At 39.1% G+C, this 17,277-nt stretch overlaps 1 protein-coding gene across 5 annotated transcripts in view; it reads right to left on the bottom strand.

Moving 5' to 3' along the window:
* STRN (striatin) overlaps window positions 1–17,277 on the bottom strand; it is a 74,942-nt gene that overhangs the window by 51,574 nt on the left and 6,091 nt on the right. For all 5 annotated transcript variants that reach the window (XM_051613720.1, XM_051613721.1, XM_051613722.1 and 2 more), the window contains exon 2: window positions 9,182–9,285. In XM_051613720.1, coding sequence (XP_051469680.1) covers window positions 9,182–9,285 — 104 coding nt within the window. The remainder of the gene's footprint in view (window positions 1–9,181; window positions 9,286–17,277) is intronic.

Raw genomic sequence — 17,277 nt, 5'->3', positions numbered from 1 at the left:
GCTTCCTTCCTCACCCCCCATCCTTTTTTTTTTTTTAGCCATCACTATGAAAAATGTTTATTACTCATGTCAGTTCAGTGCCACCTACTTCACATTTCATTGTCACCTCAATTAAGCAAACCTTAGTTTTATTCTTTGAAATGCTGTGCTCTGCAAGAGCAGAAGGCCTTCAGAACTATTCCAAATGAGCTTTAGTACTGACAGCAGCCCATTAACACCAGTTTCTTGTGAAGCTGCTACATCTGCCACTTGGTCAAGTTAAAAAATGGAATCTTTTCTTCCAAAAATATTTAGCCTACTAAAGGCCTATTGTAAAAAACCTCATAAAGCATGCTATACAAGGACAATACGGGTAGCAAAAAAAAAGGAAAATCTTTTTTAATTTTAAAAGCTTCATCCTACAGAGTGTCTATAAACTTTCAACATAGAAAATAATGTCACAGTACTACAGAATTACAAATGCACATGTAAGTTATCAAAGATTCATTAGAGTAGTCTTATAATGCATTAATAGAGAAACGGAGGCAAAGAAAGCCCTAGCCAGTTTTGCTATCTGTTCCCTCTTGCATTTACTTTAACTTTCGTTTCTATGACTGTTTTCTGCAAAACATGAAAATTTAGACAACTCAAAAAACCTGGTGCACTATAAAGTTTTGTAGACATTCATAACTGGGTAGAAAAGCAGGAGTCATACTAGTTCCTACCCTGAATAAAAGGCAGGGAAGAATTTAGGCAACGCAGGCTAGCAGCAGCGGGATGACCAACTACCATGCACACATACGCAGCTCCACTGCAAACGCACAGAGGTAGGTGTAAGGGAGCAACATACAGGATAGAAAAGACAAAAAGAAAAGGAAAACAAACAAATAAAACCACAACACCTCACACACACCTACATGAAAATGGGCTTTGTAACCTCCACTGCCCACAAGTAAACTCTTCCACTTAAAATTCGTTTTAAAAAAAGTTAATGGGTGTGACACTTCATAATCGTATGAGACAAATCTCACTAAACTCGAATGACTGTACCAAGAATGACTCTTGATAATGTTTTCAAGTTAAATGCACCTCCTGATTGCTTTTCAGAAATCTTCGTTACATTATTGTATTGTTTCTTCTTTTTCCTATTTCATCAAGAAAAGTCCTAACTACCAATAAAACGGTGCTGAGGGAAGGGATGCTTGGTAGTTCACGTGCTTCAGTATTGACAGTACTAGTTTCCTACTAATCCATCTGCATTTTATTTATAACAAACATTTAATTCTGGATGAGAGGGCTAAGTGCAGAGTGAAGAAATGCCTCTTCAGAGTAGCAACAGAGGAAGGAAGTGAATTTGTATAGAATAGAATAGAATCATCCCGGTTGGAAGGGACCTTGAAGATCATCAAGACCAACCACAACCTAAATCCCCCTACCATAACCTAATTTACCCATTCAGTGCTTAAATGTCACTAGGCACTATATCTATATTTCTTTTAAACACTTCCAGGGATGGTCACTCTCCCAACTCCCTAGGCAACATGTTTCACTGTCTAACCACTCTTTTGATAAAGGAATTCTTTCTAATATCCAGCCTAAACCTCCCCTGGCACAACTTCAGGCCATTTCCTCTGGTCCTGTCATTACTCACTTGAGAGAAGAGGCCAACTCCCACCTCCTTACAACCTCCTTTCAGGTAGTTGTAAAGAGCAATGAGGTCTCTCCTCAGCCTCCTCTTCTTCAAACTAAACAATCCCAGTTGCCTCAGCCCCTCCTCAGAGGACTTGTTCTCCAGACCTTTCACCAGCTTGGTAGCTCTCCCCTGTACACACTCCAGCAACTCTACATCCTTCTTGTAGTGAGGTGTCCAGAATTCACACAGAACTTGAGGTGTGGCCTCACATCCCCAAGCCTGTAGCTTTGCATGGGGTTGTTGTGACCAAAGTGCAGGATGGGGCACTTGACCTTGTTAAACCTCATATAATTGGCCTGGGGCCATCGATCCAGTCTGTCCAGGTCTCTCTGCAAAGTCTTCCTATCCTCAAGCTGATCGACACTTCCTCCCAGCTTAGTGTCATCTGCAAACTTACTTAGGAAGCACTCAATCCCCTCATGTAGGTCATTAATAAAGATATTGAACAAGACTAGACCCAAAATTGAGCCCTAGGGGACACCACTGGTGGACCAGCCGCCAGCTGGATCTAGCACCATTCACTACAACTCTCTGGGCTCAGCCAGCCAGCCAGTTTTTGTCCTCAAGAGCTAGAGCACTAAGCTCTAACTCAGCTGATCAGCAGCCAGCAAGGAAAGGAGAAGGATGCACCTGAAATGTATTAACAGTAGTAAGTGAAGGATAAACATTTTGGTCTGTACAGGAAAGATAACCAAAACCAGAACTAAAGCTGAATGCTCAATCAAAAGATTTATCCTTCCTTTCCCAACTATGTTTCCTACATCTCACTGTTAGAGAGATGTAACACTAGTAGAACAATTGCATTTCGTTATCGTTAAATACTGATGTTGTGTGTATGTTTTCCCCCACCATCATTAATAAAAAGTAGTGACTAATCAAGAACTAAGAAATCCTCTGCTCTGTCATTAACCTACCTCACCAGCTATACTTTGCCAAAAACTTAAAGTTTTTATGCAGTTGGCAATTGAAGTGACATCACTGTTTAATTTATTTTTATTTGACTTACCAAAAGTGAGCAAATATTAATACTTTAATTTAATCTGGATTAGTGACCTATACTCAACTCCTGCAAATAATTTCAGAGAGCAGTTAGTTTTCTTGCACGAGGTATTTGTTTTTATCTTGTGGGTCTCATATAAAGTTCCATTATCCTCTATGCATTCACTAATTGTCTTATCAAAGTTTTAAAAATAATTTTCACCCTAAAAATTTAAGTAAAATGTTTGCTAGGTTAACTGAAAGGATCATTCTTTATACCTTTCCTATTCCTAAGATCTCCCACCTGTTCTCCTAAATCCATTATTCAAGAATTCAGCCTGCATTTTTTAAAATTTTTAGTGCATTTATTCAATCTGTTACATGTGTGAATGCTCATTTTTTACATTTCTTTCCCTCTTACATCAACAGTAATATTCTTTCTTCATACTGAAGTTTTCCCCCTCCTTAAAGGCATTAAAAAAACAGTTCAGAAAAGTAAGATTATTCATTCTACTCCCATTTAAAAACATTAATGGCAGGGAATTATTTTCTACACTTCTTCAGACAGCAAGTATGAGATTTATTATTAGAAACTATCTATGGTACAGTTGAAAATGTCACGGGTATGAACGACTAACAATCTTCTTTATAAAGCATACTAATGAAATGAGTGAACTTACCAATTCAGACTCCAAGAACAGGAGGGAGAGTCTTGACCATTCAGCTACACATACTGCAATCAAAGCCTATGAAACTTCTCACAAAATAAATCTTAATTCTTTCCTATACAAATTCTGAATATAGCTTACCTGTTAGCCTGTTTATATTTAATCTATTTCTACAATAACAGAATATCTCCTGCCAACCTGTCATGCTTAATTTGTCCACTTTTTCAGAAATCCCATAGTCCAATTATTAACAGCTTTAAAATGACCCTCTGCAGTTCACATCGAACTCTAGGTCACACATGACAACAGTGAGATGTTTTTTTTTACCAAAAAAAAAAAGAGCAAGCATATTTTTAACGTGAATAGGTATAAAGAAAAATAAAAATTTCTCCAATCTTTGTACCATCTGGTCAAAAACAATGACAGTGGTTTTGGGGCAGGGAAAGTAGGATGGAAACAAATCACAAAGATAATCCTTTACTATCTGAAACTTGATCAAGTTGCGTGATCCAATTTGCATACTGGGCTACATGAAAAGTATGATCAGCAGGGTGACAAGGGCCATTCTGCCCCTCTACTCTGCTCTGGTGAGGCCACTCCTGGAGTACTGTGTATATCTCTGGAGCCTGCAGCACAGGAAATATATAGACCTGTTGGAGAGGGTCCAGAGAAGGGCAACAAAGATGATCAAAGGGCTAGAGCACCTCTGCTATGAAGACAGGCTGAGGGAGTTTGGGCTATTTGGCCTGGAGAAGAGAAGGCTTCGGGGAGACCTTATCGTGGCCTTCCAGTACCTGAAGGGGCCTATAGGAAAGCTGGGGAGGGGCTTTTCACCAGAGGGGGCAGTGATAGGACAAGAGGTAATGGTTTTAAATTGAAAGAGAGGAGATTTAGTTAGACATCAGGAAGAAATTCTTCTCCATGTGGGTAGTAAGATATGGAATAGGCTGCCCAGGGAGGCTGTGGAAGCCCCCTCCCTAGAGGTGTTTAAGGGCAGGTTGGATGAGGCTTTGTGCAGCCCAGTGCAGTGTGAGGAGTCCCTGCTAATAACAGGGGGCATTGGAACCTGATGATCTCTAAAGGTTGCTTCCAACCTTAACCATTCTGTGACTTGCCTTCAATTTCTGAAATTTACATCTTATTATCAGCATGCAGAGACTGCATAGGGCCAAATGTCAGGTCCTGCACTTCAGCCACAACAACCCCCAGCAGTGCTACAGGCTTGGGGAGGAGTGGCTAGAGAGCTGCCCAGCTGAGAGAGACCTGGGGGTGTTGACTGACAGCCAGCTGAACATGAGCCAGCAGGGTGCCCAGGTGGCCAAGAAGGCCAACAGCATCCTGGCCTGCATCAGGAACAGTGTGGCCAGCAGGGCCAGGGAGGTGATCTTACCCCTATACTCAGCCCTGGTCACGTGACATCTCAAGGACTGTGCAGTTTTGGGCCCCTCACTACAGAAAGGACTGTGAGCTACTAGAGCGTGTCCAAAGAAGGGCAACGAAGCTGATGAAGGGTTTGGAGCACAAGTCTTACAAGGAGTAGCTGAAGGAGCTGGGCTTCTTTAGCCTAGAGAAAAGGAGGCTGAGGGGAGACCTTATCGCTCTCTACAACTACCTGAAAGGAGGTCATAAAGAAGGGGGATCAGCCTGTTCAATGAAGGCAAAAATGGTAGGACAAGAGGTAATGGCCTCAAGTTGCTCCAGAGAAGGTTTAGATTGGATGTTAGGAAGAATTTCTCCACTAAAAGGGCTATCAGGCATCAGAACAGAACAGGCTGCCCAGAGTGGTGCTGGAGTCACCATCCCTGGAGGTATTTAAGAATCATATAGACATAGTACTTAGAGGAACGATTTAGCTAAGGACTTGTCAGTCTTAGGCTGGTGGCTGGACTTCGTAATCTTTACGGTCTTTTCCAAGCAAGGTGATCCTGTGACTGAAAAATTACTTGAAAAATAACTAGCTGAAGGATACAATTTAATAGAAGGTATTTTTCATCTGAAAACTAGCCCTCAATTTGTTTGGAATAAAGCTGGGTTTTGGGGCTGTAAAACTATGTTAGAGGGTAGATGCCTTTACTCAGATAACTATGAATATTACCACTGCTCTGACTTTTGCACTTTGTTATGCAATTCTCCTTTTTTGATAAGCAGTATTTCCTTAAGCTACATGTATTCTATGCAAACAATGCTTGGAAACATTCAACATGGCAGCCACAACTCTTCAAGAGTTCCTCAGATAAAAGCTAAAAACTTTCAGCCTTCCAAATCTCCTAAGACTGAGAGCAGTGAAGGTTTTCTGAATACCTCACAGAGAAACAAGTTTGATCCCGATCAAAAAAGGCCACCATTTCTTGGAAATATCTGTCGCCAGAGCTGAAGCATCTGATCCAGCTGTGCTGAGGGAGCCTGCCAAAACATCCGTAGAAGATCTGGGAGCTGCTGCCAAACCAAGAGACATAAACAAGAATGACTGCCAGGAACAGCACGGCGCGATATTCTACCCAGGGAAGAAGGCGCCAGCCTTACGCTGATCAGACACACCAGTGTAGAAAACAACATAAAATTAAATCAGGTGTTTCTAGAGACATGGCTCAGGAGTCCAGTTCTTCGGTTAAATATGTTCTGACAGGAAATGAGCTAGACTAGATAAAATAAGACATGTACTGAAGAGAAACGGTACTACATTCTGGCCAGCTCCTGAAAATCCAGAGGAAATAATGCAGTTTACTGGTGGTGGAGCAAGTATTGATAAAGTAAAAAAAGTAGCCCTCAACTATGAACAGCCACACACTGCAATCTACTGGATGTCGACAAAACTACATCAAAACTACTTCTGAACAAATAATACTGCTTAATGATCAACTACCTCATTCTAACCTCTTTGCTATTTAGTGTGTTAAGACTCTTCAGGAGAAACAACTGGGCCTTACTGGTATGTCACAAAAGGTTAATCTTACAATTACTAACATAAAGATCAAACATGAAACTAAATTTGCCAGAAAAACATGATAATCTGTAAGAAAAGCTAATTTTCTACCTTACCCACTATAAAATTACAAAAGTGCTGTGAAGTAGAGAACAATGACAATATTTCCTAAGTTGTTTATTTATAGTAAACTTTGAAAGCACTTGGTTGATAAAAGAAATGCTCAACACTCACTGTACATAACAGCAGCTCATAAAAGCAGGTATCTGAGAAAATCAGTGTCAGTCATTTCTGGCTGACAGTTTTCTGAGGGCAGTGCAAACACAGACTACCCTGGGCCACAATTTCATACTCTGTCCCATTATTCACAACTTATTTCATCTAGCTAAGAAAGATTTGGTGTGCTGCAAGACCAGAGCAGAAATTAAGGAAGGCAGGAATGCTTCCTTGCTTCCTCTCACCTGCACCACCCTTCCCCTAACTTGACCATAAATGTTTTCCTCCTGCCTTGTAGGATCTCATTTTCCACCTCTGAGATCCCAGGCAAAACAACCAGCATCCCAACTGACTACTGCCTGACCTGGCCAAGAGCTGACTTAGGAAAATGCTGGGAAGGAAGGCAGTGCTTCAAAGCTCAGTATGTTGCCATACTTTAAAGTATCAAGCAAGAACACTTGGCTGGGAGACATTTCCAGCAGAAATACTGAAAGACCGTTTCTTCAGAAACTGGCAAATAATATTGCTGTTTAAAACCATAGACTCTTATAATTAGCTATCTCCAACACACACCATTCACAAGCATCACACTTACTTCAAAAATCATTGTACAGCCATACTGAAACTGTCAAAATGGACTGATCAACTGACTGTAGCCTATTGACCTGAGTAACCAAGCCTAATACCCATACACTGCAGAAAAAAAGCACAAGAAAATATAAAAGATATATATGTAAAAACTGCTAGTAAGAAACCACTAGGTGTTTTTTCCTAATCCTGACAGTGACTGCTGCATCAGGATTTAAATGTCTTAATCTAGGTGGATTTTACTGAATGCAACTGGGGGGATGTTTTCACTATCCATATGGAAGTTTGATTTTCATTAATTTTTTTAAAATCTTAGAAAGCTTCTTTGATAGCACACAGAAATGGATTTATATAGTCTGATAATTTTAGATAAACTGCTAATTAATTGGGGTTATGAACACAAAGTATTGAAGATAGCCAGGAACAGCTCCCTCAGTTTTGAAAGGTATGAATTTATACACTTTGGAGCATAGAGATTTATAGAATGCATTGGGTTGAAACGGCCCTTTAAAGGTCATCTAGTCCAACCCCCTTGCAGTGAGCAGGGTCATCTAACTAGATCAGGTTGCTCGGAGCCCCATCAAGCCTGAACGTTTCCAGCAATAGGGACCTCCACCACCTGTCTGAGCAACCTGTTACAGGTTTCATCATCCTTATAGTTAAGAACTTCTTCCTAATGTCTAATCTAAACCTACCCTGCTCTAGATTAAGAACATTGTCCCTTGTCCTACTGCTATACACCCTTGTTAACAGTTCCTCCTCAGACTTCTAGCAGGTTCTCCTTCTTTAACTGCACAATCATGTACTCCATTGCCTCTGTCTTCTTTTAAAGTGAGTCTCATCTTTAAAATCATGCCTCAGATGTAAGCCTTTGCACAGCTATAAACTGCAATCTCCATTATGCATACATTTGATATTTTTCTGTGCTGTTGGGTGTAAGATCACTGCCATAACACAGCCTGGGCAAAAAGGGTATCTACCTTAAACATTTATCTGAGAACTCCCCAGTGGGGAAGCAAATATGCAGGAGCCCTGAGGCGACTGCTGGCAGGAAAACTGGCTGCAGTTCTATACGAGCAGATGAACCGGTTGCTACGGAAAGAGCCAAACTGGATCGTGCAACGCGTGACCTCATGCGCTAAAGCAGCCCGTGTAAGATGAACAAGTCTAAATGCAATACAGTGATATATAACTATCAGTGTCCTTTTGAAATTATCTAGCTGCAATACCCTATTTCTCATTTGCAGATGCGTATATTTCTAATCCTATTTCTTCTAATACAAACTATTTTAAAGAGGTTTATTAGCATTTTATTTAAGAGAAGTAGGGATTATGTGACAGGAAAACAGTATGTAAGTATTGATTGCTTTGCAGCAGCACCATACACACTTTGGTCAAGAATTTCAAAAGACATTTTATTAATAAAACAATTTTAAAACTAAACTTGGCTTAAAATAAATCAGTTGAACATAAAGACTTCTGGAAACATGGTAAAAAAAAAGTATTTGCCTCAAAGATTAGAACAACAGGAAAGTATACATAGGAATAAAATGGTAGAGTGGGGACTTCTACTGAAACCCCATGAATAAAGAAACAGACATTTGATTAACTGGTAAACACACACACTTTTTCACTTCTCCTGCAATTAGCCTCTGGAAGGTACTCCTGTAGAGTCTATCATACTGAAAAGACTAAAAGCTTAGCAAGGCTAAAAGCTAGTAATTAGTCTACTGAAGACAATTACTCAAGATTTCAGGTTTCAGAGATTATTAAAGAAAGCTAGTACTTTAAACTAAAAGAGAAAACATTGTAACTCTGGGTTATAATCTGTACAGTTAGATGGAATTTTACCAAGGAAAAAGTATTCATCATTGATCAACCATGGGTTTTATGTGCATGTATTTGGAGCTTCACTGTGTTAGGTACTGGTTCTACCATAATGTGGACACTTAGACTATTTTATTTAGTCTTTATTTAGTGTATTAGTATATTATATAGTATAATATATAGTATATTTGTCTATTTGAGATCTGAATATATACAGAAGAAATATTCCTTGGTTTTGTCAAATAAAAAGGCAAAAGAAAGTATCTGTTTTCAGAATTTCATCATGTACTCAACACTAAAGCAGCATACCTTTCCTGTTTAAGTGCATATTCCAGCATTTTGATTCTTCGCACCAGATCCTTCTTCAGATTTTCTTGTCCTTTCCTTTCACCTTGAAGAAAGGCTATCTGGGCCTGCAAAAGGAAGTGTTCAATTTAGAATCTGCTTCCTTAAAACTATTCAACATAAATCTTAAGTGTGTATGTCTCCCCCAAGTTATTTTAAAAATGTATTTGTACAAATAGAAATAAATTTATTTACTGTTTTCATAAACCTTAAATGCTTAGATGAAACACTGCATAGATAAACCTTCTAAGCTGTATGTTCTTTACAGATTAAAAAAAAAGGAACGCTATTTTACTTTGTTTGACAGTTTATTTCCTCTCTTGGCTAAACATTCAATAAAGGATAAAGAATAGATAAAATAAGCATACAAAAAGCCTTCAGCAGATACCAACAATAAGGAAGAGAAGATGATAAAGTATTTCTGCTCACTGCTCACTAACTGAATTAGTATATAACTAGTGTACTGTGCTATAGATACATGTTAGTTATATGATACTAGTGCAAGAACTGAAGTACAGCATGTTCAGCTAAAAGAAAAATAAAACCCTGTTTGTAATACAGTGCCAAGTGTTAATTATAATACGCACTAAAATAGGTTAAGGAAAGCTCTCCAGAAACACTTTAGTTAAGAGAGAGAAAAAATGGAAAACAGGAAAAGGGGTTTTGGTCAGGGAGATGAGGAGAGAAAAGGTATAGAAGTAAATAAGTCAAGTGGAAAACAGACACCTAACCTTTATTGACTTCCACCAGAGAGTAAGTACATAGTCGCCAGGGAAAAATCTACTTTAGACAGAAAAGGATGATATATACAACATATTAATTTCTAACCATAAAGGCAGCACTACTTGCATTTGCACCTCATGATCAAGTCCCCTGTAACAGATACGTAACTGTGCTCTCTCAACTCATTAACGCACTTGTAGACAAAAATACCTATTGGCAGTCACGCCTCACGCCTCAGTCCCACCTGCACTGCAAGCTGCCTGCCATTTTCAGGATCAGAAGTCTTCTGCCACCTCTGCAGCTAAGTCTCCAGGTATCTCATATATCCCTTGAGAAGGACAAACAGGATAAAAAGCAACTGGTCTAGACCATCAGTTGCTGAACATGAAGACCAGTAAGCCTTTCATTTATATAAATATCCATTGCAATTCTATAGACAGTTTTCTGCAGCTACTGCAGTCTGTACCAATCTCTAGCGAAAACTTGAGGGAAACAAGCAGACGTAACCTCTCCTCACCTGCTGCAACCCTGCAATCAGTTTCCAGATACTTTAGTTAATGGAGAGACACTTCTAAAGAATAACTTATTCGACTTCGAATTCTACCCCAAAGTGAGAAAAACAGTGTCTGTAAATAGCATTTTCTCTTCATCAGCTATGAAAGGAATGCACACAACAAACTCGGTTCAATTTTGGTAGTCAGGCAAGACAAATCTTATTCTGAAAGGCCATTTGCTGGTGGCCAGCTATAGCAGCTGCTCTAAAATATGACACCGGGTAGCATAATTTCATTGCTCAAGTGCAGCCAGTAAACAGCTTGACAGACACCTGAAGAATCCTTAACCACCAGTCACCAACTAGAGCAGCCAGTTTACAACAAGTAACGCTGGCTGCTCTCCAATGAAGTCGGTCTTCACCATCAATGAGGGAAATGTGTTTGACTGCCAAAACCCCCTCAGCTGAATCAAAAGAAAGGCCTCTGTCACTCTGGCATCAAGCTTCTCCCAACTTCACACTCAAACTGGAATGAAAAAAAAACAACCCTACAGTTGAATTTCTAACATTCATTTGATGCTCAGGTTTAGGGAAAGGCACAGAAGAAAAAACCTGGAGCTGGAGTCAGCATTTCCTACCTGAAGAATGCAACTGTGCAAGAAGCATGTCAACTCAACAAGGTCTCCAGTAAAATGGAGAACGCCCCAAGCACATACCACTTAGTCTGCAGTAACTGTACTGATATCCAGATTATAACACGTCATTGTAATAGTGATTTCTCTCTACCTGCCCCCAAACAGATCCAGTGGAAATAAAACAAGTGCTCTTCTAGTGAAAAAAAACCACAAAACACAAAAAAGCAAGGTAACATCAAAGCATTATTACTAGAACAGTAGACCATGATGTAAATATGCATTTGGCTGAAATGAAAAAAATCATCCAATGCCATTAGGACACAAGCAGAAGTGATCTAAAAATGTTACCTGGTGTCTGTAAGTAATTTCTACCTAAGAATGAACTGACTGAATAGGCTGGAACGAATCATTTTTACCCAGCAGGTTGGCAAAGGACAGCAGGTAACGGCCTGGCTCATGCCCTGCTCTACTACAACAGTCAAACCACCATTACCATACTAACAATTGAGGTTACAGTCATATTCTACTGGTAGCAGTCTAAACAAGGAAAAAAAAGCAACTTCTCTGTAGTTTTGACAGCTTACTTTTGTAAGAGAGAAAGACACAAGTGGATTTGATTGAGAAATAACATATGACACCTCCCTCACATAAAAATTGGCAGACTTACACTTCCACTAAAAGGCAGGCCTTGGTCTGCAACTTGTCTGACTAACCTTTTGAGGACCAAGACTCAAAACTGTCACCATAAGCTTATTAAGCGCAAAAATTACATAAACATTCCTAACTCCTGCTCTGGAGCTGAAGCATCTAGGTCTAATGATTCAGCATTACTGAAAAGGATTGCGCTCTACCTCCTTGGGGCCACTGGCAGGCTGTACGTCCTACACACACACTGCACAGGAAGAACAAGCACTGGAAGAAATATTAATTGATTCTGTGGACATCTTTTATTGTCAGTGGTATGTCAGTGCTCTTACTGATGTCTTGTAACTTTTCCTTTTTCCAGACTTCTAAGAAATTTTTGTGTTTATTACTCAGAAAGCATGCAGCAACAACAGAGTAAAATTCATGGCCCAAGAGCATCTCTCCAGCCCTAGACAAGCTTATTGCCAGGATCTGCCAAGGTTACTATATACTTTACAGATCATTAGTTTTACTGGCAATCAAGAAACAGCCAAGTTCACCAGAGGCCTTAAGGATCATTTTGCTCTCTCTTGGAGACTGCACCGTTTCTATCATAGTTTGTTCACACTTTTCTTCTGAGTAGCACCCTTATGTCCAATTTTCACTATTTTTGAGGAATTCTGGCTCTGAAAATGAGAATGCTTACATTTGGTTATTTTCGTAATATACAAAAAGGAGAATTTTCCCACAGGATGTTAACAGCCCTTATCCCTCATTTATATAAGCACTGGATAATTACAATTAAGTCAGCCCCAGTGCACAACAAAACATCAGTTATATCACAGAGTGGTTTGGGTTGGAAGGGGCCTTTGAAAGTCATCTAGTCCAACCCCCTTCAGTGAGCAGGGACATCTTCAACCAGATCAGGCTGCTCAGAGCCCGGTCCAACTTGAGTATTTCCAGAGACGGGGCATCTACCACCTTTCTGAACTATTTGTTCCAGTGTTTCTTCACCCTCACTGTAAAGTTTCCTCCTTATATCTAACTATATAACTACCCTCTTCCAGTTTAAAACTGTTGCCCCTTCTATCACTACAGGCCCTGCCAAAAAGTTTGCTCCCATCTTTCTCATAGGCCCCCTTCAGGTACCTGAAGTCTGCTATAAGGTCTCCCTGGAACATTCTCTTCTCCAGGCCAAACAACCCCAACTCTCTCAGGCCATTTTCACTGAAGAGGTCCTCCAGCCCCCAGTAATTTTTGTGGCCCTCCTCTGCACCCGTTTCAACAAGTCCATGCCTTTCTTGTGCTGAGAACTCCAGAGTTGGGCACATTACTCCAGGTGGGGTCTCATCAAAGCAGAGTAAATTTATGTATGAAAATGTACATATGTAAGCTCAAATCTTATTAAGGATTTATTAATGATATTATTCAAGTTTATTTGTAATGCACATAAGGACAGCATAAAAATAATAACTGAAATTTTATACTAACAGTAACTCTGTGAGAGTCCATATGTCATAAGCAGATTTTGCTCTTTACAATGTTTGGCAATTAACTGAAAATATGCCAAGGAACCTAAATCTTCATACCATAAACGAAACAATTTGTAGTATAAATGAAAACTGAATAAATGAATACACTGAGTTTAAATATGTAAAATGTCAAAAGATATGATCTAGCAGTATTTTCTTGGTCTCTAGAATAAAACAGTGATAACTACAGGTTCACCTTTTCCAATCAAAATACTTAGCCAATACCTGTGTAAATGTCTGTACAAACATTTGAAATGTAAGAGGTCTGGGTTTAAACACAGCGAAGAACATAACAGAACGTATGACTACAGTTTCCTTGACATTTGGATGTAAAGAACAGAATTTTATCAACTGATCGAGACTTTTCAGGCCATTTTTCCATGGCTGCAGCTTTAGCCAAAGTCAAACCCAAAGCCTTTGCTACTGGCGGGGGTAGGAGTGCAAACGAGGATCATTTCTGCTTTGAATGATCTTCAACACTCTTCTACACTTTTGCTTTGGCTACTCCTGGGAAGGTTTGCCAAAAATTTCAAGAATTCACAAATATGCCCAACAAACAGGTTCTGCGACAACTGACCTCCTAGCTAATAAGGTTAAAATGCATCAAGTTGTAAGTTAGTCATCACAAACCTCTAAAACGCCTACGGGGATCATGAAAAAACTTGTATCGCTCCTTGCCTTCTGGGTGGGGCGCATCGTTTCCATAAAGCACCCGGCCCCGCTGGTTCTGCAGCAAGGATCACGCAGTGTCTGCCTCAAGTTTATTCCAGGCTAAGTGCTACAAGTTACCGTATTACAGCTCAACTGGGAAATAAAAACCAAGAGAGTGAGGAGAAGAAGAAGAAAAAAAAAAAAGTACTGGAGAAAGAAAGAGATTCCTGGAACAGTCTCTTTCAGCTACAACTGTACAGTCCAGTATGTTTTCCCACTTGAACTCCAGTTTTTAGTATTACCAACTGCAACAAAACTAAAGTTTCATGCACATTTGGTCCTAATTAATAGCACTGTTGCTATCTTAACTATCCCATATCTTTACCAAGAGATTTTTAAAATAACATTGATTCATACATTAAAAATAAAATAAAATTAAAAAATCTAAATCTCCTGTGCTCCTGTACAACATCATTGTTGTTTTAAGAAATTCCGAAAAATACTCTAAGGTCACATTACTGTGAAGTAGACAAAAGGGTGAGGCAATGCTTTACGTAGTACTGGGTTAGAAACAACATTTTTTAAAACATCGTTGACTTCCTAATACAGGCTTAGCAGTCATAACAATATAATCAAATAATTAAAATGCATCTTAATAAATCTGGATTTTACCAACATTTTGAAAAGTTAACCAAAATCTACATTTCCTGGAATCAGCAACTGCAACGAGGATGTTAAAAAGCATGTTATATCTGCACACCTTTTGAAGCTGTAACCTTGACATCACAGAAAAGCAAGAGATGAAAAAAAGTATCTTTAACACAAAATATTTAAAAACAATACTATGTCTGCTAAACAAATGACATATGTTTATTACCAGCTTCTACCAGTTCCTAAATTTCACAGCTATTTCAATTTAAAAGGTGATTTTTTTCCTTAACTCTTTTTTCTAACTCTTAAGCCTCAAAAACTATAAAAAGCCTTTCCCTTCTCTTCTTTAAAATGATTATCTTAATATTTTAAAAGCCCCACTTTAAAGGTATGGGCATTTGAAGGTCAACAGGCATCATTCAGCAAAGCCAGAGCTAATAAAACATGCAATTTTGTACAGGCTGCTTCCATAGCTAAACAAGGTCTTCACAGCTTGAGAGAAAGAGAAGAATGGAGAGAAAAACCTGCAAGAAAAGTACTGCAAAAAATACGTTGATCGCTAAAATAACTAAATGCATTTACAGATGAATCAGCGTCAAACAGTTGTTCTAACCAGTCTATTGAGATCTGCCAGAAGGATTCTGCAGGCTGCTGGGATGCTCAGTATTTTAGATTATAGTTGTCTCACTGAAGTCCTACATATTTAAGTCTATTTGTAAGTAAGGGTAGGTATGACCAGGAGGGAAGTGAGAGGAGAAGAGGTAAAAACAGGTACAAGGAAGGAAGGGATTATCAGTGGTCTAGTACAACTGGCAAACAATTTTTCAGGCACCATACTTGCCACTTCCACACATACCCACTAGTACTCCATGCAAAGAGAGTCTATGAAGCTTTTGTAAGTGGCTGTAGTCATTTACAGTGATAGAAAGCTGAAGTGGGGCCACAGGCTGACACAACTGGCAGGCACAGAGGCATATTTAGCTTCACTCCACACAGAAGCACTTCATCCTGTTTATCATCTGCACCCTCATGCTGGCTGATAGCACCTCGTGGGGCTAACACACAGCAGTCTGCTACTGGCAAATTATTTTTTTAGGATATCTTATCTTAGAGATATCCTAAAACTGGCATCAGTGCTAAGCCCTAAAAAAAACAAGCCACCCAAAAGAGAGCAAAGTTTTAGCTTACGGCAAAAGATGGCTGAAAAAGCCATTTACTTAGGTTTTTCATCTCTTTGAAAAGATTGTTTGAAAAACAATTTCTTATCAGTGAATTCGAAACTCCTAACAGATCATTCAAAATCACAAATTATTTAGTAATTTATTCCTGGCAATACCTCGATTACTAATTTAAGTAGCTCAACCAACAGGAAGACTTCTCTTTCTGCAGTTTGTTTTACCAGGCAGATACCTGTTCAGGTAGCCAGTCTTTCTTTTATCCACTCTTCAGTGCTGCCTTCCACTCTTCTGACAACTGCAAACATCAAAATACTTGCCAACAAATGTATATTCTGCTTATTTAATCCTTCTTCATAAGTAAAAGTTTTCACTAATCCTCCAGTCATTTTTGGGGTATACTTAAGTGATGATTGTTAACTTTCTTTTTTCCTTTTGAGACCCAGGAGCATGCTCCATGTAGACTGATGTAAGGACAAAAAAGTGAGGAAGTCTGGCAAGTGCTGTAACTCTACAGGCAACACTGCAATGATATGTCACAAAATATTAACATCATATAAGCTGGAGTCCAAAATGCAAATGCTCAAATATCATTGCTTTCCACTTGCTGTACAAGAAAGGCAGAAACGCAGCAACAGCAGTCAGCACCAGGATGGATAAAAGACATTTTAAAAGGCTGAATTAATCACTTGGGGTATAGCAAGACAAAGGGAGAAATCTGGAGATCTGCAGATTTGGCTTTGGTAACAAAAAGAGGAGTGACCCAGACTTGACCACAGGAGCATTTGCAAAGGCCATTGGCACACTCCCATTTTTCATTCCTACGGTCAGAAGCAGCTACTCCTTGTATTCAAGCATGTACTACCACCCTGAACTGACCACAGCATCAAGTGAAAGAGATACAAAAATAACTGATTCTTTACAAGCTTGGATATGAACACCGTGCATGCCTTTTTTGTTCCAATGCTTTTGCAATCCTGCCCTATGTGACTGCCCTAAAGGGAAACATTCCTGGCTAAAAGCAGAAATAAAAGCAGTCTTTCCACATTGAAATATTTACTTTAACTTCTTTATCACTGTGTTATTTTTAAAATAATCATTATTAGTGAGCATATAGCAGACTTTTTTCAAACAGGAAAATAACATCATCTAGGTGAATCTATCTGCAGGCCCACACAGAACAAGTTGCTACGAGAAAGTGAACCTTTGCTTTTATTTTTTAGAGTATTTTTATTTCTAGTGTATTGTCTGCAAAGCTTGGATCTTGGGCACTCTAAAGTGATTCAAAAGAGCTGTTTCAACTATCGAGGCATTTCTTACAATTTAAAAACAAAACATAACAATTCTTCATCTATTTCTAAGTCAGCTCTTGCCACTTCTCTAGCTAAGTAACTTAGAAAGGAGGATTTGACAAGGCCTGGGAGCTTTCTGAAGACAAATATGCAAGTTAGTTGCTGACCAATACCTATTTTCCCAGAAAACTGTGTCCAGATATCAATTTTAGGTGTGGCTTGGCATTTTTACAGCCTTACCTCTTTTAGCATTAAGTTAAGATTAACCAAAAGTCTCTGGAGAT

Source organism: Apus apus, chromosome 3 (assembly GCF_020740795.1).
Source record: "Apus apus isolate bApuApu2 chromosome 3, bApuApu2.pri.cur, whole genome shotgun sequence".
NCBI lineage: Eukaryota > Metazoa > Chordata > Aves > Apodiformes > Apodidae > Apus > Apus apus.
Note: the sequence above shows the minus strand (reverse complement) of the source record. Positions and strands in the feature narration are given on the sequence as shown.